General features: G+C 39.1%; 1 protein-coding gene and 1 non-coding gene across 6 annotated transcripts; both read left to right on the forward strand.

The window, feature by feature from the left end:
• The first annotated feature begins 8 nt into the window (after positions 1-8).
• MTFR1 (mitochondrial fission regulator 1) lies at positions 9-23507 on the forward strand. Of its 5 annotated transcripts, none has more exons than XM_041412589.1 (8): positions 9-71; positions 6429-6571; positions 9863-9961; positions 15322-15440; positions 18622-18863; positions 20588-20846; positions 20949-21123; positions 22677-23507. In XM_041412589.1, the coding sequence occupies exons 2-8, from the start codon at positions 6506-6508 to the stop codon at positions 22734-22736; spliced, it is 1020 nt and encodes a 339-aa protein (XP_041268523.1). In that variant the 5' UTR covers positions 9-71; positions 6429-6505; the 3' UTR covers positions 22737-23507. The 5 variants fall into 5 exon arrangements, with proteins under 5 accessions (XP_041268523.1, XP_041268525.1, XP_041268522.1 ...); XM_041412591.1 differs by having other exon boundaries at positions 22-42; XM_041412588.1 differs by lacking the exon at positions 9-71 and adding an exon at positions 82-393.
• Positions 12642-12714, forward strand: TRNAV-AAC. Its single transcript has one exon. It is a non-coding gene; the product is annotated as a tRNA-Val (tRNA).
• Positions 23508-24778: the final 1271 nt, after the last annotated feature.

Raw genomic sequence — 24778 nt, forward strand, 5'->3', positions numbered from 1 at the left:
TGGCTGCCGGGGCAGGGTCGCGAGCGGCCGCGCGAGCAGCGGGTGAGGCAGCGCGGCGGCCGCGGCGGCGGGTGAGGCGAGGGGGGTGACGGCGGCGGTAGTGGCGGCGGCCGCGGTTCTCCCTTTTCCATTGGGTAGCCCCTTCCTTCCTCCTGGGCATCACTTTCCTTCCATCTGGGCGGCCCCTCTTGGTGCTGCCGATCCCGGGCGAGGGGCGGTGCGGGAGGGGAGGCTTGCCTGAAACCACGTACAGGCCGCTCGGGGCGGCCCCGCCGTCCCCGGGTAGGGCAGGTGCCGGCAGGACCGTGGAAACGCCTCGAGGTGCTGGGCCGAAGCTTCTGTTCGTGCAGGGGAACTGCTGTGACGAGAAGGTGACAGGTCACGGGAAATAATGTAAATACAAGATCATGTGGAGATAATATGGGAAGTTTTTTAAGGACGCTTTAAAATCGAGAGTTGGCGTATAAGAGGAAAAATGAGCCCTAAGGGGCATGGTGTTTTTATTTCTCTTTTCTGTAAACTTACACTGCTTGCTGTGTAAGTTTACAGAAAAGAGAAATAAAAACACCATGCCCCTTTAGTGATACTGTTGCCGCGTTCAAGTTCTTCTATAGTGGTCATAAATGAGTAACTTGCTGGGTGCGTGTTTTCATTTTGTTTAACGAGCTGTTGAAATTTCAAATACTGAGGGTGATTAGAGTTTGAATGCTGAAATCAATCGCTGTGCATTGATCTCTGCCTGACAGCGTCAGCAGTACTTCATTAATATTAACATGCTGTCCTCAGAGTGCTCTGCAGCTCTTGTGAAGGCAAGACTTACAAAGATTAAATGAACAGGAATTACGTTTTCTGATCCCCACTGGTTTTTACCTAGGTGATGAGTCAGCTGAGCTATCTGCCCATCAGGTCTACTACAAGTTCTGGTTACTTGTTGCTGAATGCAGATAATGTGCTTTTTAGGGGTCACTAGCTAAAATATGATTGTTTTGTGTAGGAACTCAGCATTGTTACTCTGAGAGATATCTGGGGGGAAAATTGGACATTTTAAATGCTTTTTCAGACAAACACACACACAGAGAGATATCTAGGGGGAAAATTGGACATTTTAAATGCTTTTTCAGACAAACACACCCTTTTGTTTGCAAGACTTACCTGCTGTTGTCTCTCAAAGCTGTAGCAGAAAGACTGAAATTCACAGCAGCTGGTGGGGTGGTCGGTCTGTCTGTCCGTCAGGGAAGTGCCGGTGTTTGGCTGTCTCTGTCACGTAATACCTTGTGGTCTATAGGTGTTGAAGGGTTTCACTTACCTCTCAGTGGTATCATAGTGCACTGTGCAGGTATGATCATTGCTGAGCAAAAGCTTTTGATTAAACTAGTGCTGAAACATGGATATTTATTTTTTCTCTGTCCTTAGTTGGCAAGATGGGATAGCATGAATGGAATCTGATTAATAGGGTTTTTTGCATGTTCAGGTAAATATGATGGGGCTGTATTTTTAAGAAAGCTTTAGCAACTTCTGTTGCAAGTAGGTATGATTTTCAATTCCTGCTTTAAATTTCGTACCAGTACTAGCTTAGATTGTCCTTGCAGTATTTACTGACTTTTATGTCTCTCTTCATATCTTTCCAGACAGGTGTTTCTGTTAGTACTGGGGTGCTCCATTATTTGTAGCTTCCACATCAAAAAACAGACTCCTCTTTCTGGCTATATAAGCTCTGCCAAATGCATGTTTACTTTGCTTGTAGCTGGTCTGTGTCAGTTTGGGACAGAGTCTGGTCCTTTATCCAAAGATTCTCCTGCCCATTTGGCTGTTGTGATAATGGGGGGTTTTTTTGGTTGGTTTTTTTTTTTTTTCTTTATCTTCCTTTATTACTTTTTAGTAATGTTTCCTTGTGGATGTAATTTTATTAGATGGACTTGGGTCATAATTCAGTCTAAAAGACTGAGTAGATACGCTTGCCCTAGTTCTTGCTCAAATAAGGAGGAGCCTGGTCTTTTTGCATTTCATTTTTTATGTGGCTGGTATTCCTTTGAACCTATGCTTCTTTGAAAATGTTACACTTCTTAAAGTTATGCCTTTTGAATTTAGAGACTACACCTTTCATTTTTCAGATTTCATACCTTTGTTTATTCTTTGTTAAGGCTAATCTCCATCAATCCCATTAAGTCATTCTCTTTTATGTTTGTATGGACCTTAAGTGAATGAGAGAAAGCTTCAGTAAAAAAAATATGAATGTCATAAATCTTTTAAAGAGCAAGAACTCATCCTTTGAAGGGGACTTGGATAAATACAACATTGCAAAAACTCATAGAAGAATTTCAATTTGAAAGCAGTTGCATCTGATTTTCTTTTAATCTTTCGTGTGTAGGACTCACTAAAAAGCCTGGCAAAGGGCTTCTGTTCATATTTACTGGATATTATACCTTATGTGTAGTGATTCCAGAGCTTTTGTATTTATTTAATGAACTTTTTGTCATATATAAGTGGTATTATCTCTCAGCTTTGTAGACTTGATATTTGATATGAGAGTGTTGAACAGAGCCTGCAAAAGTGGTTGGGAAAAGTAGGGGCAAACAAGGTCCAGGGGGCTTGGAAATGTAGACCTTCTTCTTTCTAAACCAAGGAATTCCTCCACATTTCCCTATCAGTGAGAAAGTTGGTCAGCATTGCTAATTTCTGGGTTTCATTGAGAGGAACCTGTGAAATTCCAAGCCCTTCATGCTTTATGCAGTGAAATGTAATTCTTTCTGTTACTGCTCCTTGGACGTCTTGGTAATCTTGTCTTTGACTGCTGCTCATCCTTGCCATAGTTTTGCTGAGGCAGAGCAGGACCTTTTTTATGGCAATATTAGTATCACTCAGGGCTCTTCATTGTAGTAATTGAGTTATGGAAACTTTTGGGGAATTAAACTTTTTACTGTAGGTAGCACCAAGAAGAGAGAGGATAAATACCACAAAGATCACTATTTTAAAAGAGGTATTATTCTGTTTACTAAAAGCAATAAACGTTTAACTTCTGCTTCTGAAAATGACATGTATGCAGAGCACGAGAGAAGAATTTGCTAATGATTTCATTCTTGCTGTCCAGCAGTTTCTTTTGGAATGAACCCTGTCTGTTCTTGGCACATAAACCAATTGTGAAATAGTTTTGTGAAGAAAGGTATAGTGCAACATAGTCTGAAAGAAATAAGTATGAAGTTTGCCTGGAGATAATTCTGTAAACTCATAATCATATAAAAATATACTTAGGAGCGTTTTTCTTTGAGATCAGCTGGAGGTTGTTCAGACATGGTGGTTTTCCTTAGTGCCACAAACTAAGGAAAGTAATCCTGGAACTGGGTGGTACTCTGTGCTCTTACAGATTGATTTCAGTCCCTTTCTTCTGCAAGAACACACAGGTCATTGACAAGAGCTTTGATGACCCCAGTCTCAAACACTTTAAGTATTTTGGCTACAGAGGAAACGGTAACTTACAAAGTGAACTATAAATATTCACTTTACTGAAGTAGTTGTTTCATTGAATGCATGCTCTTTTGTGTTCAGTCATCAGAGTCTTGGAACCTGGAATTATAAAGGGTCATCTTAATATTTTAGGGCAGGATAAGTGTTTTGGAGTATTTCCAGTGCTTTGTGTCATCATGCTCCTTCTTTTATTCCTGGGGTTTTGAATCCCATTGACCAAGTTTCTGAAATTAATTATCAATATTTCAAAAATTTCTTTGACAAGTTTCTGAACTTTGCAAGGTGAAATTCACTGGATACTGTTGTCCTGGATGCTTATAGCTTCTCAGCCTTGTCTGTAATTGTTGCTAACACCTGTCTGTCTTGCATGCCATTGTCAGGTGAAAACACTGAATACCTACTGACTGTCCATATCACACACTGCTTTCCTTCCTGTTGCATCATGGTTGTCCCTCTTGCCTCTTACTGCTGATACATGTAGGACTTCTTTATACCAGTAAGATGGAACCGCTTTGTAGCTTGTCTTTTTTAGCTTACTACTTCATATTTATACTATTCTGTCATCCTCATATTGTGCTACTTTTTTCTACATTTGGTTTTGTGCTTTTAATTGGTTATCTTGTCAGTTTTTGTGTTGTTCTTTTACCTGTTTGCATTTAAGTTTCTTAAATTGTTGGAAACTTTCTGGACCTGATCTGATTTCACTGGAGGAAGTTCTAACACTCACTTTTCACTTCTGTCCAAATTGCCTTTATTGTTAGACTCGGACCTCTCATTTCATCAGGAACAAAACCATATTTTCTTCTCTGCCTGGAAGAAAACGTGACTCTGACTTCTTTTAAACCTATGAGCTGGCTGAAAGACCAATGTATCAGAATACAGTCATTCCTTTTAGTCCTATCACTTGCCTTTCCCAGCCAGCCCTGTCTTTGCAGTTGCTCAGCAAAACTATTACAAGTTTTGTACTTTTTTGTACCCTACCTTTTTCTTTTGTTTGAATTTGCCTTGATGCAGCTTTGTTTTTTCCTCCTTTGATTTCCCCACTGCTTGTTGAACAAGTCTGGACTTTGGAATGAGGTGGAGTGTGTCCCATGTAATCACACCTCTGGAACAGGTTTCCCCTTTTAAAGGAGCATTCCTCTCTTTTATGTCACTGCATGCTGCAGTGCCAGATACGATGCCCATCCAGTGTGAGGCATTGTATTCTTCCTGTTTTAAGAACACTGCAGGTGCAGTGAGATCCAAGATCCATACAGTGGGTTGTGTAAGGGAAGAATAACAGATGCCTAAAGGAATAATAGGTCAAGTAGATGGTAATGTTTCTCTAACAGACTTCTCCAGCATTCCATAAAGAAGTCCATGACTTATTTATTTACTATGAATGAGTGTAGCTTGTATTCATGGCTGTTTGGTAGCTAGCCCATTATTCTTCCCTATTGTTTTTCCTATAACAGTTGCCATTTTCATTCTAATCTCCTGGTGTAGATTAATAGTTTCTTCTGAGCTTAGTCACAAACAAAAGAAGATCCTGTGATGATGAGAAACTAATATCAACTGTCTTTTAAGCCTGTCTAAAAAAAGATAACTGTAAGATTGTACTGTTTCTGCCAAGTTTCCACAAGAGGTACGTTATTACTAAGGAACTATAAACTGTTGAAATAAATTTGTAATGGAAACAATGATGGTTTAACTGTAGGGCTTGTTTGGCTTCTCCAAACAGCAGGGCTTTTCCATCTCCTGACTTTCAAACTTCCCAAGTCCAGTTCCTTGCTGCTGCATTGCTTTAGTCATCCCTGTCTGTTTATAGAGTGACTGCAGCAACACCGTTGTTCATACTACAAATACCTTGCTCAGGGTGGATCAACAGAGTGTTGTTTCCAGCCTGCTACACAAAAGAAATGTAAACCCAAATCTGTGGCTTCCTTTCCTCGTTTTGGTGGCATACACTTCTCAGTGATGTCCAGGTTATGACTGGTGTAGAACACAGTTAAAGAAAAAGTACACTGTCTTTGCTAGAGGAGCAATAAAACCATCTTGAGTCAAGTGAATGGAAGTGTATATAAATGGACAAAATTTGAAATCTGTCTGATCTTATAAACTGCTTGAATATTTTCATGTCCTACATCTGCAGTATTTCATGTCATTTTCCTGCATTAGTCATTTTTCCATGTTTCCTTTTTCTCCTTAGTTGTAGGAAAAAGGAAGGAACAACAAAGCTGTCAGAGAATGTGAGTCAGGAGAGGTGATCAGATTTCTGCAGTCTGTTCCTGCATAGAAATGAGTTTTAGATATGAGTATGGCACTTCAGTCTTAGTGCTAATCCCCATCTGCAGGCGTTCCATAGGGCTTGATGCTCACTTAGAGTCGTTGAACGCCATCATCTGTCCAAGCTCAAGTGAGCAGTCATTTCACCAACTTTTTAATTGTTAACTTTACAACAGTTTGGATTTCTTTCCAGTACCTGAAGGGGACTACAAGAGAGCTAGAGAGGAACTTTTTTCAAGGGCATGCAGTGATAGGACAAGGGGTAGTGGCTTTAAGCTGAGAGAGGATGGGTTTGGATTAGATATGTACCGCCATGAGGGTGCTGATGCACAGAAACAGGTTGGTGGGAAAAATTGTGGATGCCCCATTCCTGGAAGTTTTCATGGCCAGGCTGAATGGGGCCCTGTGCCAACCTGATAGTGGAAGATGTCCCTGCAGATGGCAGCAGGGCTGGAACTGGTTGACTTTTGAGCTCCCTTCCAACTCAAACAATTCTATGATTCTATAAAAATAATACTTCTAAAAAGTCACTGTTACCTGTATTAAGTAGATGCCTTCTGAACACCTTTGCTTTGCAGTACAAGGTATTGGTGTCATCTAATATGTCTTGTATCTAAAGCTTGTTTTTTTAGTAATCTAACAGTTCACTTCTGTACATGTTCCACAACATGCATCTCAAATTCTTATGTGTCTCGTTTCAGAACTACTATGGAACCTTGGCAGCCTTGTAGGTTTGGAAGGCTTAAATCCAAGTTCGGAAAGGCCTTTTCCAGTCCTGATGATTTGCTGGCTGAAGCGCTTAATTAGGATGGCTTTTGAGCAAATTGGATTGAACATGGAATCAGTAAGTGTTTCAAATTTCCTTCGTGTTTTCAGAAAATAAGGTATAGCAAGCGCTTCATGTGTTTTAGTTTGTGCTTATCTAGAAGAACACTTCAAGTACACTCAATACTGGAATGATTCTGCATTGCTGAAAAATCAATTTTATGACTTGAACACTGAAATATGGAGTAATAAATGTGTTAAAAGTGCTACGCAGTTCCTTCTGGTTCTAATAAACTGTTTACTTTGTAAACACTGCAGTTCATGCTGGACTTCCGTGTGTGTTTTGAAGCTGAAGGAGAATTCCATTATTTTTAACAGTGATAAAAAAATAATCTTATTTCTTGTTCTTACACTGGAGATACAAAAGCCCCATGAAACTGAGATTATTATAACTGTGCTACTTTTACCTCTTGTGTGCTATAGTTACCTCTTCTGGAGGTGTAACAGTACATGAGAGCAATGCAGCTGTGTGCTTTACTGGGTAAACAGAGGAACAGGCCTGCATAGCTCTCCTCTTGGAGGAGACTATATAGAGAGTTTTCTTTGAATGCTGAGCTGAGAGAGACAGAGAACTGCTACACATCAGCTTCTCTGTCACTGACCTTTAGGAAGCTATTTTGAGTACAAATGTTGACTTCAGTGCAGTAATCCCTGTAAGTTTTTGAAGTATTTTAATGTTTTAAGAATGGGCAAATCCTTAACAGCTATGTGCAGTGTTTAGTCAGTATTATGGTGGTAGAACCTTTTATCAGTCTTGGGAATCTATGGAGAGCAAATTGTTTATACAGTGTAAATGAAGATTGACAACAAGAATCTGTATTTTATTTGAGTTTTGATCTGAGATTCCATGTCACTTTGAAAATTCAAAGTATGAGAATATGTTGCATTATAACACTAGTAATTCAGCAGTTTCAGCCTAAATGGGGAGATAAACAAGTTTTTAATCTTTTTCTCTCCATTCTCTACTTATATCAAGCTTGTCATAATGCAGTTGCATTTCCAAATGTCATTTTTTCTAGACAACAGCAAAGCACTGATGCAATAGCAGTGTATGACTAAGTAGCATTTTGCAGACTTGCTCAGCCAGTGCTTCAAGTCAACAAGAAGTTGTGTGAACTTGGTCAGAGCAGTGCTGAGACCTCATCTCAGCTGAGCAGGGAACTGATTTTACTTGCACCCTTTGTGGCACAGTTTGCATTCAGTGTTCTGAAAATAATGTCCTGGCATATCTTGTATTACCAAAACTGAGTCATTCAGCGTTTTGGTGCACCAAATCACTGTTGTTGAAGAGTCCCGAGGGCATTTGGAAACCAAATATTTTTGACTGCTAGTCAACAACTTGTCTGTGGTCTGAGCAATATCTAAACAAGTTTTGCTGCTTGTTTAAAATGAATTGCACTTGTGTTGGTAATACAGCATGTAGTCTAGATTGTCTTGCTGTTGTGGAAGCACTTCTGCAACTTAATAAGCCTTCTTTTGGCTGTCATTATTTGTTACAATGCCCCATCACTTTGAGTCTCTTCCCAACAGTTCTGCTTTAAATCAGAATCACTTGTGAATAATGAGACTGTTACTGTGGTGCTGTTTTTCAGTGAGTTGTTTTTGAAGGCCACTGATCTACCTGCTGTTTGCTCAGACATGTAAACAAATAGGTGATAGGCACAAATGTGAGATCTTGGTTGAGGCAACCAAAATGCAGCATCAATAGACTACTCTGCATTGAAAGATTTGTGTTCAGCTTAGCAGTGTATAAAGCAAGAGAATGTATTTTTTTATAGAATGGAAAAAAATAGATTTAAGTGTATTTGTGGCAAAGTTGCAGCTCTCTTGTGAGGATGTAGTGTAGCATATGTGCAGTGCACATTTATTTTGTCAAAATTTTCACATTCCAGTAAAGCCAGAGGAAGGAAGGGCAGAAATTAGAAATAGGCATGTTTATGTGAAGTTTGTGAAATAATCTGGGGGATCAATACCATGGAACATAAACTTCCCTTTTTAAGAGAACCTTCAGCATCTGTGAGTAGAGATCTTTGCTTAGTATATTGAAATATTCAGCTGTGTGTTATGCAGCTCCCACAGCACTGCTACAGTCATCATACAGGCAGTATTGCCATTGCCAATCAGAACAGCCTGGATTTTTCCTATTTTCTTTGTTGGGCAATCTTCTACCAGGATGTCAAGTTTGCTTAAAGCTTTTTTAAAAACTAAAGTCTGACTAGTAAATTCATATTTACAGCCATAATTAAACACTGGCCAAGGTTTGAAAATTACCATACAGTGTTCTAATTGTTTACTAACAATGTACCCTGTGTTAGAGTCTTCTCATTATTCTTTTTCTCTTTCTTTGCATTGTTTTTGTTGCTTTTGCCTGTGCTGAAATCTTTCCTACTTCTCTCCGGGGTGTTTGCTTCTTTTCTGGCTCATTTTGCAGTATTCTCCTAGGATTAAACTCCCATTTTATTTCCTTTCATAAGGCTGTTGTAAATACTAAATACAACAAAAAGAAGCAAATTTAATCCCTGTTGAAACAACATAGAGAAAATGTAAATTGCAGTAGAAACAGTTGTAATGAAGCCTAGTGTGTTGAGCTGCTGTGGGCAGTTTTCTCTAGGTGAGTCTATTTTTTTGGGAGCAGGGGACAGTTTCTTCCTTACAAAAATTTTGTCTTATTTTCTCCATTTTACTTTACTTTGCTCTTTAATTTCACAGTTATATTTTCACATTTATTGTAGCTGTATGAATACTTACATAATACTTATATAATACTTATATGTATGTATGAATACTTATATTCATTAAGAATGATAGACATGATTCCTGTTTTAGAAGAGCTCTTAATTAAAAAAGAAAAAAATATTTTGAGACATTAAGAACTATGTGACTTCAAGAATTTTTAATGAATGGGTGGCTGTTCTTGAAACCCTATAAAAAGAGGTGTCTCGCTGAATGCAGGTTCTTTATTGTCTTGAAAATTTGAATGTTGTGTTTTTGAAGATACTTTCAGCTCCTGAAGTCTTCTGCATTACCTGATGTATTGTTTTGGCTTCAGACTTTATACAAAGGCTGTCTTGACCTTAAGCACCCCTGGCTGTACTGTACTGATGATGTGTTTGTGCCAGTTCGGGGATAGAATGTAAGGAGTTCACTGGGACAGAATTCAGTGTATAAACATTATATCCTACTCCAGCATGAAAGGAATTGCTAAATATGTTTAGCAAAAGCATGGTATAGAAGAATAAGGGAGAGCTATTACAATATGGTACAAAACTCAGTTCCCTTAACAGCTGGCTTCTTTATTTTTCCCATGCAGGTGCTTTGGTCAAGCAAGCCTTATGGTTCATCTCGAAGTATTGTAAGAAAAATTGGTACTAACCTCTCTCTTATACAGTGTCCAAGAGTTCACTTTCAGGTAGGTGTTCTCAGCAATTTAGAATCTGTTTCTCACTAGACTGGTAAAGGGATTTGCTCATGACTAGAAGATTTGTAAAAGTAGGATATGATAAACTAGGTATAGGAGAATTAGCCTACTTTTCTCTACTTCCAGTTCAGATTTTTTTCCAAATAAGAAATTTGAAAAAAATTCATAAAAGAGAAAAATGATTGAAAATTCTTTATATAAGCAGTACTTACAAGCTAGGCTTAAGAGGCGTGTAAAGATGAACAGTATTAAAAATACTTGGGAAAATAAACAACTTTATCAGAAATCAAAAAATTAGTTACAAGATAAGATGAGTACCCTGTTTGCTTTTTTTTAAAATACAAGGCTAGCACTGTGTAGGTGAAAGGGTAGGGTAAAGAGCAAGTGTAAAAGCTTAAGGAAGAGAAAACCCATGCTTTCATAATGAGTCTTTCAGGAACAGATGGGAAAGTGGAAGCTGTTACACATAATCTCTTCAACTCTGGTGTTAGGGGTAGGGGGTGGGTATAGAATTGGAGACATTTAGTGTTTGAAATTCAAGCTGAGAGAGGAATGTTTCGTGGGCTGAGCAAGGGTGGGGAGTGTAAAGATGAATGGAGGGAATCAGCTGCCACACTTAAGATATAGTAATTTTCACACTGCTAAATTTTTCAATGTTTAAATTAATTTCTTTATCATAAATGAAATGTATGAACAATATTTAGACTTGAAATTACAGTAGCAAAACCAGATAGTTAGATCACCATAGAAGCCTTATTGGTGTGATAGTAAAAGCCATGGTAACATTTTGCCTCTCATAAAAAATTACATTGAGAAAACTGGGACAGCCATCTCACATTTCTAGTTGCTTGATGGGCTTGAAATTACAGTAGCAAAACCAGATAGTTCAGATTACCATAGAAGCCTTATTGGCGTGGTAGTAAAAGCCATGGTAACATTTTGCCTCTCATAAAAAATTACATTGAGAAAACTGGGACAGCCATCTCACATTTCTAGTTGCTTGATGGGAAAAAAAAAAGAATGTGGAATTTTGTGCAGGTGAGGACAACAAACGACATACTGGATTAAACTTTTGAATATATAATTAGTAATATATAATTATTGAGTATATAATTAGTAGGTGTTTTGCCAGCAAGAAGGCTCCCTGTGCCTCAGATTTAAAAGGTAGTGAAGTCCTCCTGTGTGTTTGATTCTCTGTGCTGTAAAGGCCATACAAGGGAAGAAAATGCTCATTTGCAGGTAGTTAGCCTAATGCTGACTTCTCTTAATATGGTACATAAAAGAAGACATTTCTGGTTTATGTTCTTGCAAGGAATGGTAAGATATATCTGGGGAATCTGTTCCTGATTATTTTTAGTATTTAAGCAAATAAATAAATACATAAATATGTTTTGGTCAGGAGTCTGTTAGAATAAATATAATACTTGCCTTTTTTGTCCTCTTAAAGAGACATTCATTCAGCTTTGTGGGTACACTAAGTATAAGCATTCACCTTCTGTGAGATGAAAGGAGAGGATCCTGAAAACAGAAGTACAGTTGTGAGAGTTGATTTAATTAGAAATAGGAGTTCCAAAATTGGAGCCTTGAAACACATTAAAATTTGTATGGTTTGTGCAGATTCTAAACTATTTTAATATATAAACTGCTGAACATGTTAAGTGTGATGCTAACATCTGTTCTTTGTGTCTTTATCTCAGCGTTAAGATTCTTTAGTGAAGTTCAGTACTGATCTCGATTGCTTTCATGCTGTTGCAACTGACACTTTCCTATAGCTGTCTCTTCCTCTTTCTCTCTTGCCAGCTTTAGCTCTATTATGAAAGGACCATGAACTGAACCTTGCTGTAAGTCATTCTATTTAAAAAAACAAATCAAATCTTACTTGCATCATCTGAGGGTGCATGTATGGAATCAGTGTTTCTTACCCCAGGGCATCAGGCTTTTCACAGGTCTGCATTTTCCTTATGATAAATAAGGAAATGGATGAGACTCACTGAAATAATATCTCTGTATTGTCCATACTTACCTTCTAGCATGCTTTTGTTCAGCTAGTCTGAAAAAAAAAAATAGTAGCCAAACATTTTGATCTTTGAATACTGCTGACTCTGTAGAACTTGCCATAGTCAACATTTAAATTAACTGCTAAATACTGAAATGCAGCTTACATATTCAGTAGGAGGTGGCAGAGCTTATGTACCTTATGCACTCTGTATGGCATGAACAAATGAAAATAGTTCATATAGATATTTTGTGTCATATTTCTTAGATTTATATGTAGTATTTAGGAGAAAATAAAATTAAACTTACCAGTATAGCCTAGGAAGATTCAAACCTGTAGTAGTGTTTTTCAAGATACCATCCTTCAGCTACAGCATCTTTGTTTTAGCCCCATGCTTCTCCTGTCTGTCTGATGGATACCTGATAACTCAGTGGAAGTCTCCTAATAAATTGGTGTGCATGTAACAAACATCTGAATTTACTGGGCTAATTTGAAAAATCACAGCAAGTATGTCTTACTTGAAGTGTTTCCAAATGTTTAATACATTACTGTATTAGTAATTTGAAACGAGGTTTTTATTCTGTCCTCAAGTGTTAAAGAAAAGTCTGTCCTGCTTCGCACTTCGTGGAGCAAACAAAAGAGCAGGGAGCCTGCCGCGCCGCGCTGCCCAGCAGCGTTTCCGTAGTGTAGTGGTTATCACGTTCGCCTAACACGCGAAAGGTCCCCGGTTCGAAACCGGGCGGAAACACTGGCGAGGCTGATTCTTTCTTTGGGAGTCGGACTCGGTGATTCTTTATGTGTCCCTTCCAACTGGAGGTGCCAGAGTGTGCACAGTCTTCAGAAATCCAGGAGGGGTCTGCAGCCCTCAGACGTGTCTGTGTGTGCAGCTTATATGCACACTAAGGCAAAAAGCCTGGGAAGGAAGAAGTGGGGGAAGCAACTACGCAGTTTCCAGAGGAAGAAAAGCAGGTTGCAGCACTGATTCATTCAGTTCCTGCCGTCCAGTAGAACTGGACCTCTGTTTTCAGTACTCTGTTCTCCATTTTAGGTGCTGGCAGAGGAAGTTCAGGTTTTTTTTCTGCTGGAATTGACTGGAAGAATAGGGTAGTCACAGAGGTGTTCAGGGGCAGGTGAAGGTTTTCAGAGATGCATTAACGTGGCATTCAAATTCCACTGCTGAGGAAGGCTTTGTTGTTTTTAGGGATAGAGAAAAGAAACATCTGTATATAGGATAACAGGCAGATTCTGTTTACATATAAATATGAATTAAAATTAAGAAGAAACTTGTATCACAATATAACAGAAGGCTTACTACTAATTCTTGGATTAGAAGTTATTTATCTATGCAGGAATTCTGGCAGTGGTAAATATATTCTTTACTGTTGATTTAGAAAATTATTTTTGATTAAAGTATGTGTAGTGCCTTTATTTAACAGTGGCTTCAATCTTTTAATGGTAATATTACTGCCAGAAAAATCTGCATCACCTGCAGAAAGTGGCTAATGTATTATGGATTTTTTAAATTGCTATTAACATTAATACAAATGCTGTGGTCCTGAAAATTTCTGTTCATTTTAAAAAGAAAAATGCCAAGGAAACCTCAAACAGCAAAAATCCTAACATGCAATATAGTATTCTCTAGACTGCTTTAAAGAGAGGCAGACTGTAATGGTATTAGGCACAACTGTTAATGTGATAAACATATTACCATCTGTGCTGATGCTACCTGGAAAAAACCCTGTTGTTTCCAAATGATCTGATGGTGCCAATATGCACTCCTGGGAGCTGTGATAAAGACTCTCATACAAGTGAAAGTGTGAGGTGAAGGCAACTAATCTCAATTTCTAAGGCTGTTTGCAACAACTCCCAGGGAAAAAAAGCAGCCCCAAGCCCACAACTTCTCTCTTCCTGAGACTTCTGTATCAGAGGCTACTACTAAAATAAGTGTGGATGTTCTTCTGAAATGGTTTCACCTCATCCAGGCTGCAGTCCTACTGTGACAGGTCTGCTACAAATTCAGATTAATGCTAACATTTCATAGTAGTTTGCTCTAACAGAGTGGGATTTCCTTGAAAACTGACCTGAATGCTGATGGTTTGGGTGCAGGCTGCCCTTGCAGACTGGCACCTGCTGCCACCATCTTGGTCAGTATTCCCAGCTTCTTGGCCACTGCTGGCCACAGGCAGCACTTGAACAGCTGCAATAACTCGTGCAGATTGGCTGTGGGTTGGTTTGTGGTGTTTTGTTAACAGCTGGACTCTGATCTTAGAGGGCTTTTCCCACCTTAACGACTCTGTGATTCTATGGAATACGAGGAAAAGCTGGGGCATGTATGTATTGGAGACATGGAACTCAAGGTAAAAGACTGAGCAGAACAAGTCACTGAAAGTTGTTTCAGTAGCTTTTTATCTGCTGAGATACTGATCCCAGGCTGCTCAGGAGTCCAGTGACTCTGAACACATGCCCTCATCTGACCTGGGGAAGCAGCCAGTGTTTCAAAATAGATTTGAAACCATTTTGTTGAGTTGTGACTATGGAGTGAGTATTGATGGTCGAAACGATTTTTCAAATCACCATTCAGGTCACTTAACTGGAAATTGAAGAAAGGTTCCAGTCTCTGAAGCCTTGTTCACCTTTGGCTTCAAACAGCTGTAAAGCTAATGGCCAGAACCATGCAGGAAAATGGTCCATTTGTTTGGCATGTTGTAAATAAGATTGTTAGCACATAATGTATAATGTTATGATTGCATCCTACCTCTCACTCAAAGTCTTTGTGATTACTGAGCTGGTAGAATTGGCATTTCGCCTGGTTTTGGGATTGCTTTGCTTGTTTGCTTTTCCCCCTGTGCAATGTACATGCTTCTTATACAGAAGTTGTAGGGAAAGGGAAACTTTGGCAGAATTTCACTTTAAAAATAATACTGAATTAGAGCAAAATACTTAAGAAGTATTGACAGCCTTAATGTCTTTTTTAACTACTGGTCATGAATATAATTTTAAAACGTGCTGTTTGAGTTAGTATAGAAAATTGTGTGAGAATGTTGACGTTTGTTTGTCTTGAAGGTAACAATTTGTGTTGGATTTTTAGTGTTCATTAACATCATGTGATGGTGTATGTAGTTAGCCATGAACTTTTGTGAGGCATTCAGCAGAATGGATTGAATAGTTTGAAGTCAGTGAGATGGTTCTGGACTGAGCACAGGACAGAAATAAGTGTTTCAAGTTTACAGATGTGTTTTGTGCGTGTATGTGTTAATAGTTACATGTTGCCTCAGTAGAAGTATTGGGTAACATAAATGTGACTTGGGCTGAAAGTATTGGCTCTAAAACCTTCAATCTTGCCTTTAAAATTTAGCTTATTTCTCATGTTGCGGAAGGAAACACTCCTGCTCACCTCAGAGAAGATGCAGTGGCCTCCTTTGCTGATGTGGGATGGATTGCTGAAGAAGAAGGTGAAGTCTCTACAAGGCTCAGGTATGTTTCTAGAATCTTCTCTCTGAACTTCTGAACTGTGAGGAAGAAACTTCTCTCCAGTGAGAATCTGCTGTGCATTGCAAATTAACAGAGAGCACTTGAATGCTGGGAGAAGAGACAGAGGTAGGGTCTGGAAAAGAAGTAGTAGAGGTTAGACTCATAGGATTACAAAACCAAGACTTGTTGGAAAACATACAGGAGATTGACATTATACGAGGAAGACTCTGGATTTTATTTATTTATGTATTGAAAGAACTGCACACAATAGCTTCAAGCAATGAAAATGTCTGCTGTGCTATGGCACAATTGCTCACAGTGGTTCTCCAGTTCTCCTGAGATTGTCATTACCATGGGGCAGTGAACTGTACAGCTTCCTCATTAGCAACAATGGTCATTCTGGCAATCCAGTAATTGGCACGTTGTTTGTCACCTTCCTGGTTAAGGCTCTGCAGTCTGCTAAGTACAGTGAAAAAATTGTGGTTTGTGTTTCACATCTTTAATCTTCATAACAAAAACTGGCAGGGAAGCATGTGAGCACCTGTGTCCAGGATGCTGGGATAAGTACTGCTGTGTTGGACCAAGGGTTGTACCCAGCACTGTCGCTACATGAAACAGTTTGGCTGAAGGGATGGAGTTCTCTACCCCATCCTACCCAGGTTGCTGCTCAGACTGTCCAGAAACAAAAGTACAGTTCTGTTGTGCAGAGGAGGTTTTTCTTCTAAACAAACCAAATCTGTCAGAGAAGGGCACAGATTGTTGGCTTCAGAGATTACAGGAGGATACTGTTCTTAATTTGAAAGCATGGGTTTGAAAATAGGTTAGTAATGACCTAGATGCCCTCCAATATGACTTGCTACAGTGAAGCTTTGCATAACAAACATTCTGGCACTGCCACATTAATTTCACAAACTCAGAGGGGAGTCACAGAAATCAGCACTTGCTTGGGAAACACTATTCCTGAAGTCTGTTTGATACAAAGGAAATTAACTGTCCGATATAGTTTTGTTTGCACAGAAGTATTTTGTTTAAGGATTGAACTGTAAAGCTATTACATTTAATGGAGACAACAGGGAGAATGGCTCTTTGGTGCTTCAAAGAACCTATTATGAAAGACGTAGGACCGCATGTTTGCTGAAACTCAGCATGGGAAGGGGGGAGCGGGGACAGATGGATGTGGGATGGGACTAAAATAATCCTAGAGATACATAGTGACCTTAAGGCAAACAGCTTATGATGGAGCACAGGAAGTGAATTACTTAGCAAATATGACAATTTCAGTGTGCACTGTTTATTACGTCTGTGCAAGGTATTAGTGGAGCTGGTATGCATTAGGTGTTGAAATTCTCTGTTTCGACAGGATCACATAGGTGTTACTGTTAAATATTTATCCACTGTAAAATTTAGTAAACAGTCTTGCAGACACAGGGTTTTGGTTTTTTTTGTTTTTTTGGTTTTGGTTTTTTTTTTTTTTTTTCTGTGAATGCAGTTTTGTAGAGGAAGCAACTAAATGACAAATCATTTTTCCTCTACTCCTAGTCAGAGTAGTAGTGACAGCTCAGGCATAGTATTTTTCCGTAGTGTTAGATTTCAGTCAAGACATCTCCTTAGAATTCTATTACTGCTCTGAGCAGAAAATAGCCTTTGTTGTTTAGCTATTCTGCTCCTTTAAAGAAGTTCTGGAAGGCAGGTATTAAGGAGTGAAGTGACCACTGGCTCCTTCCACCTTACTTAGGGAGAGCAGGGAGGTGGCTGCTATAGGAGGTATCCCGTTCTCAGCTTGAGTTGCTCTCTATTCCTGTCTAGATAACACCACCTAAATTTCATCATCCATGATAATATTCAATTCTCCTTGATCAAATTTCTGCAAGCTGTGCTGATGGTTTTTGTCAGTGTCATAGAAGACTTAAATGTGTATCTAATCTTGGTTTGATGTGGTCAGAGCACGGGGCTTGTTCTGGCCTTAAATCTTAGCTCTTGCTTTAGGTCCAGCACAACTGCAGATCTAACACGATGAGCACCCACAGCAGTTTAATCCACTCATCCAGAGTGATGGGGCATTTGGGCTGAGTTAGCCTGGAGCCATTCCACGCATTTCAAAAAGTCCTTTTACCAGGCCCTATTCTCACTCTCCTGTTTAAATGAACAATGGAATCCTGGCATGCCTGACAAGTTTGGGGATTGACATCAAGGAGGATTGAGGAGTTAAGTGTGTGACCACATTTTGTGTTTCAAAGTTTATGATAATTTGTTGTCATCAATTCTTACCAATTCTACTTAGAGAATCATAGAACAGCTTGCGTTGGAAGGGACCTTGAACAGCCATCTAGTGCAAGCCCCCTGCAGTGAGCAGGGGCATCTTTAACTGGTCAGGTTCCTCAGATTATTGAGATAAACAGATTTAAAATGTGGTGTCTTTTTAAGGGCTTACTGGTCTTGTTTGAGCAGATGCTCAATAATGCCTCAGTGTTTAATATGGCTTGAGCTTTGGTGGGTATTAAGGGAAGGCAGCAGAGTTACATTTTCTTCCGAGAAGCAGAGGGAAGGTCATGGACTCTTTAAAACTGTATGGAAATTTTCTTCCCTGTAGTTCTAATTACTGTGTTAGAAAACTAGATATGACATGCTTTCCCATCAACTGGCAAGCAGTCTCTGCATCACTAAGCTGTTTCATGCACTCCATATTTCCCAATGCTGCTAAAATTGGAAATTTAAAAACTTTCTTTTTAAAAAAATTCAGAAATCCAAACAGTACAAAAAAATACCCTGTGGAACCAAGAGACTCTTCTTTATTCAAAGGAATCAACTGCAAATGGCTATTTGCTGCCCATGGGGAAAAATGGTAGCATTTAAGGGAAGAAAAATCTTAATTCAAATGAAATATACAGTAAGTGTGAGGCAGAGAAATAGATTGGGATAAGAAGAAATTTATTCCTTTTTTCTTGCTGAAACCAAGGATTCTACAAAATGCTGTCAGGGGGAAGAGAAGAAACACAGCTCATGATGCAAAGAGAAAGGATGTGGAACTCTTACTTACCTTAAACTGTTTAAGGTCTTGATGGAAGTGATTTGTATAAAAACATTTCTGAAGTCAGGTCTTCAACTTGTACCCCTGATTTGTAAGTAACATTGCTTTAGTTTTTGTCTATTTCAAAGCCCTTAAAATATGATATTTTTGTTACAGGTCAGAAGTTTGGTTAAAAACAACCCAGCCTCTTCCAGGTGAAGCACATCATTCCAGGAAGCCCCCACACAGACAAAGATCCCTGCAAAGCCCATCGGGAGAGGAGCCAGTGCCCAGGAGTGCAGCGATGGCAAACGAAGAGGCGCTGCAGAAGATCAGTGCCCTGGAAAACGAACTGGCCTCTTTAAGAGCACAGATAGCCAAAATTGTAACCTTGCAAGAACAGCAGAGCTTGACAACAGGTATTGAATTCGCTGCACTCTTAGTAAAAATTACTTAATGAATTTGTCCCTTTTATAATTACTACTGTGCTAATTCTTTTTTGTAAGATACTGCAACACCAAGCACTTCTCCATATTGTTTTGGTTAGTTTGGCACAATAACCAAGGGGTACAGAATAGGTCTTGAAGACAAATGACTTGCCAGATTTTCTGTATTTTTTAATATTCCTAAAGTCTGTAAATCTGCCAGAGCTCTGAATCTGTGAATGAGTAAGGAAGTATTAAACAGCTTTCAGAGCAAAGCTCATGATAAACATGATGGCTTAAACCAAACTAAAAGAATGTAACTTAATTACTGACACTGAAGTCTTTCCATTCAGTAAGGAAATAGGCTCTCTGATATCATTAAGTATTCATACAAGATGCTAATTATGCTTTTGGAATATGTAATATACATCTCAAGTAACAGAAAAGGCAATTAATTGTTTACTGCAATCATCTCTGGGACCAGACACATTGTCCATATGGAACCAAAAGTGGTGCACTGTTTCTGGTAGTAAACAGAATAATTCTTTTCCTGAATTTCTTTCTCCTCTTTCCATCACCTCTTGACTCCTTTCAGTTTTAAGTCTTGAAAGATTAGCAGGAGACGGCCCTGCAGATGACAGGCATTTGGTTGTCACTCTTTCCTAAGGTCACTTAACACGTACAGCTCTGCCTATGTTTGTGTATAAAATCATATTGTGATTTTTCAGATGCTCCTTTAGCTGTTAACTGATAGGAGTTACTTTATTGTTCATGAACTGCTCACATTCAAAACTATGAAATAGTTTTAAGGATCACCTGGTTTCACTCTTGAATTTTAGTTATGGAGGGGGAGGGTGGGGACATGTGAAATAACTATAAACTATTTTTTTTTCCCTTTACCTCTGTTTATTCGGGAAATTAAATTTTTATTTTATCATCTTTATCTCCCTCTTGTGGTAGAACGTGGTAATGACGCTGTATGTTTATTTCTGTAAATATCTTTACACACTTTATACTCCAAGCCTTAAAACTCTGGTTTGATCTGATTTTTCTCAGTTTTTTTAAAGGTGCAATTAAACAAAGGTTTCTTCATTTATTTGTCAGGTTATTACTGTTACTATATTTATAACACAAATTTTTACCTAAAGTATACATGGAACTCAAAATCAAGATTATTGTGAGAATCTCTATGAGCAGAGACAGATGAACCTTGGACAGCTGGAATAAGCTTCAATTTAAGCACTGTTTGAGCTCTGAAATTTACATAGAAAAATCTTGTATGTTAATTTCTTATTTGTGATGATAAGTAGGGAGAAGCACTGCTCCTGTGTCAGATTGTGACTTCCAGCTCAGTAGACTTCCTTCTTCCAGACTTTCTTCTCAGGCTCTGAGAAGAAAGGGAAATACTAGTAACATTAGGGGCAGAACATAACTAGAAGATGTCATGGCATCTGTCCCACTGCAGTAAGGACACAAATGCACCTAGAATTAGGACTGGAGTGTCAAAGGACACTTCTGACTTTTCAAGAAGGACTTTCGTGTGGCTTTTTAGCTGAACCTGCTTAGGTGGTTTAGGAACACAGAAGTTACAATCTAAAGGGGTAGAGGGGACGCAGTTGAAGTTAGTACAGTGATTTTTTCTTACCTGAGCATTTGTGACATGTGTGATTTGTGATAGTCACAAGTAAACTGACTTGTAATGCATGTTTTATTTGTAGTTGGGTCAAGTCCACTTGCTTCAGCTGCTGTCCCTGTTCCACCTCCACTGCTGCCACCACCTCCTCCTCCTCTGCCTCCACCCCCTCCCTCAAGTCTGGGTCAGAGTAAGTCTGCAATTGATCTCATTAAAGAGAGGAAAAACCAAAAAACGAACGCTGGCCAGAATGTGGTGGAAAATGGGCCAAAGAAGCCTGAAGTACCAAACATGCTAGAAATCCTCAAAGACATGAACAGTGTGAAACTACGCTCGGTGAAAAGGTAATAAATGTCAGTGTACCAAGATTGACATTAATGATTTGTTTTTCATGACTCAAAACTGTTTCAGGGTGAGACAGATGCTGATACCATTTTCTTTTCTAGATCCTCAGAAGGTACAAAACCTAAAGTGTCTCAGCCTGCAGATCCTGCAACGTTAATAGCAGAAGCTCTCAAAAAGAAATTTGCGTATCGATACCGAAATGAGAGCCAAGGTGAAACAGAAAAAGTGATTCCAAAGGCTGAAACAAAGACACAAACAAAGGCTGAGGTAGTGCTGGTGAGTATTTTGATTCTGAACAGTTCCTTGAACTAAATTATAGTTGTGCAAACCAACCTACATCTTTCTGCTAACATATGTAGGTGTTACACAAGTTAGCGTCTCATTTGTTAGGTTCACAAAACCCTGTGAAGTACTGCTGATATGCCAGGACTTTTGCAATCAAATGTTTTTAGTGGCAAGTCTTAGGACTGTGTACTGTCTTGGCCCTAGCTTTAAAAAAAGTCCTGTTACAGTTTTGCTATCTTTTAAAACAAGAATGTTTTCTGTTACCACAGCATCTGATATTCAGAAAGCCATTGCTAAGGGCTCACATCAAATCCAGTCTGAACTGAGTTTGCCTGTTATTACCAACCTTAACCATTCACCTGGTGCAGGTGAAACATACCAGACATTCCTAGGAATTTGGAAAATAAATTGTTCACAATGCCTGCTGGATCTTGGTTCTTTGGTATAGGGAGTTTCTTCTAATAATTGGAAATGCTGAGCATATGAAAGCAGTTTCTTTATAGCATGAGAATGTTAAAATGAAACTGTATTTGAAGTTCACCTCCTGGCACAAGTTATAAATGACTAATAATTGATTGCAGATGAATTTGAATTTGGTTTTTAAGCAGTGAACATTCAAAATACAAATCTCTATCAATGTACACTTAAAAACCAGCCTGGTATAGATCAGTTTTGTTTGTCAGCAATCCTTGAAGCCTTGTGCTGTGGAACCAGAGAGGAAGAATAAGGAGGTGTTTTTTTTTCATTTGTGCAATTGAAAAAAATGCACATTAAAGTCCAAAAGATGAATTACATTTTAAGGAAAATAACAGTTTGTTGCCACAAATCTCAGGGCTTTTGAGTACTTCAGCTAATTAATGTTGACTTACTTGCCTTTTGGCCTCTACTGGTTTATTTCTGTAATGTTCAGGCTGTTCTTCTCAAATAAAAGGCTAGATGTTTCCCAAGAATTAATCACATTTCCTCAGCATCTCTGGTGCATTAAGGAGAAGAACACAAGTTGGCAATGTTTATTCATACAGGGTTTTTTAATGATTTTCTGTTCTTGAAATTTACAGTCCACGTTTGGCAATAAAGGATGATCAAGTTCTCAAGAGCTAAGAAAGCTGAAGATTTTCATTAAATGATAGAATGTTGATCCATCATGAGCTAATAAAATCTGTCCATCAGTTACTTCCCAGTAGCTAACTTTGTTAGACTTGTATGACAGTTCTGAAAGGGACTTGCACAGACACGCAGGGTAGAGAAAGAGCAGAAGCACTGTTAAACTGCGGCTGGAGCAGTTGGTTGTTAAGGTGGAAGGATTACTGTGTCCATCTCATTGTACTGTGCTGGAGCAAGCTCCTTGGCTCCCTCCTCTGAGCAATTTCAGCTGTTGCTAACACAAGTTTTTCCCTTTACTTTGTGACATCCATATGCAGAGAAGCAGGGTGGTAAAGGAAATAATTTCTGCCCAAGTTCTGCTTTTACTGCTTGGATAGACAGTAGTTCCAACAAGGGGTCTGCTGAAAGCAATCTGAACATGTTTCTGGTTTTCTTTCCAGTTTGGACCACACTTGCTGAAGTCTACAGGAAAAATGAAGACTTTAATTGAAAAATCTTAAAGATTATTCTGCAAAAGACTGTTAAGCTGCTTTGTATAAAATATTTTATGTTGCAAATAGCACTAGTACTGAGAGGTCTCTTTTCTTACAGCACAGAAAGATCTAATGTGAAATGCAGAAACGAGGCACTAAACATGTTTGTATGTAGGTGATTTATCAAGGGCAATAAATTGGACCATTATACTCAGGTATTAATTTTGTATTCAAGCTTGGCTTTCCACTCAGATTTATGTGACGGATTTAGTTTATTAACACTAAGTTATATATACAACATTTTTTGTGCATAACTGACCAGCATAAAAATTTGTGTACATGTTATTAATGATGGTGATACACCCTTAACTTAATACCAGTTTTATGTGAGCTCGACCTATAATTTGCACTACAATGTGTAATTTTATACTGAAATCTTCATGTTGAAGTCTTTCTTTTAAACTTAACTGCAGCAAATTTGTAGCCCAAAGAAAACAAGAAAACCTGGAGGCACTGTGCTTCTTACTGAGACAAAGTGAAAACTTGAACTTGCTGCAGAGATCCTAAATTAAAAAAAAAAAAAAAAAAGAAAAGAAAACCAACTAAATTTTACATAGTAGTACATTTTTGTGCAGGGTTTTTTGTTTGTTTCACCTCAGCTTGCAAGGGTAAGAGAGTAAAACCTGCTTTAATCATCCTGTGGCCATTATAAAGAGTAAAATCATGCTGTGGGAGCCTCTGTCAAAAGGCAGTCAAGGGAATTTGAAATAGTCAATAAATAGCAGCAGATTAAAATAACAAAGAGTATGTGTTAATTAGCATGAAGTGCTGTAAATAAGAAAACAAAGGTACAAAGTACTGTGGGGTGCAAGTTGCCAAAAGCAGCTCATCTCTGGTGCTCTAGGAGGTGCTCCTGGACACCTTCTCCCCAGCTTGGCTCCCTGGGTACGTTTCTGGCAGGTGGGGCTTGCACAAGCCTTGTGGCCCCCTTTGCAGGGAAGGGATGGATAAGCTGTTGCCCATAACCCATTTTCCAGGGGAAGCCCTTCTGATGCAGCAGCTGTACGAAGCACCTGAGCTCATGTCTCCAGCCACAGGTGTAGAAAGGCTCAAGCTGAAGTACAAGTCAGGGTGAAAAAAGCTGTTCAGGAACCAAGAGCTGCAGTTGAGGTGCACGCTGAAACAAAGCCATGGTTTGCTCTGACCATGGATGAGCAGTGGAAAAGCTGAGCTTGGCTATTTTTGGTGCTCTAAGCTGATCCCAGCTACTGGGACAAGTGCAACTGCCTCTAGGAGCTTCTGTTTCCTAGGAGAAGACAAAAGCAGTACTTTTTTAATAAAGACAGCTGAATGGCTCTGACAAGATTACTGAAGATGGGGAAGCTTTGCTGCTTATAACTGGAATGTAGGTTGTACATGGAGGAGCTTTGTTTTCCGGTGTGGAACTTGAAATGGTGTTAATACGTACGCAATGTAACTCCCTCCCTTCCAAAGTGCTCTGCCATCAGTCCTACTGATTGATCTTCCAATCCTTCAGTTCTTTTAAGTGCCTTTAAAACACCTTTGTGAAAGTTAACTTTGGTTTTAAGTTTTGTATCTTATGCTCTATTGCCACTATATAAAATTAAAAGCAGATAAAATAAAGATGGCATATTTGATTTGTGGTACTCTACAAATGATAGTAGCCACAAAAATAGAAGTTTCCGTTCTATTGCAGTGACTGTAAATCAGTGTAGTGACAACCTCCTTGCATCTCCTCCAGGGCTGGTTTGCTTACCTTGCTGTGCAGCAGGAGTACCAGCAGGGGGGAAACAGCCCGCACTGTTCATTCAGGCGCATGCTGGCTGAACAAACCAACAACCAGCCAGTGGTTCTCAGGAGTTCTGAGGAGTTTATGCCTCACCCACAGATAGCAGGAAGGGACTTGTTCAACAGCCTCTCCATCTCCTGGTACACTCACTTCCTCTGGCACTCCAGTTAAATCATTAACTTGTAAAATTCAAGATGTCACTTGACCTGTTAAACCAGGCTAAAGCATGAGAATCGTCCGTACCAGACACAGCTCACCT

The sequence above is a fragment of the Onychostruthus taczanowskii genome, unplaced genomic scaffold (genome assembly GCF_017590055.1).
Source record: "Onychostruthus taczanowskii isolate IOZ18803 unplaced genomic scaffold, ASM1759005v1 scaffold4, whole genome shotgun sequence".
Taxonomy (NCBI): Eukaryota; Metazoa; Chordata; class Aves; order Passeriformes; family Passeridae; genus Onychostruthus; species Onychostruthus taczanowskii.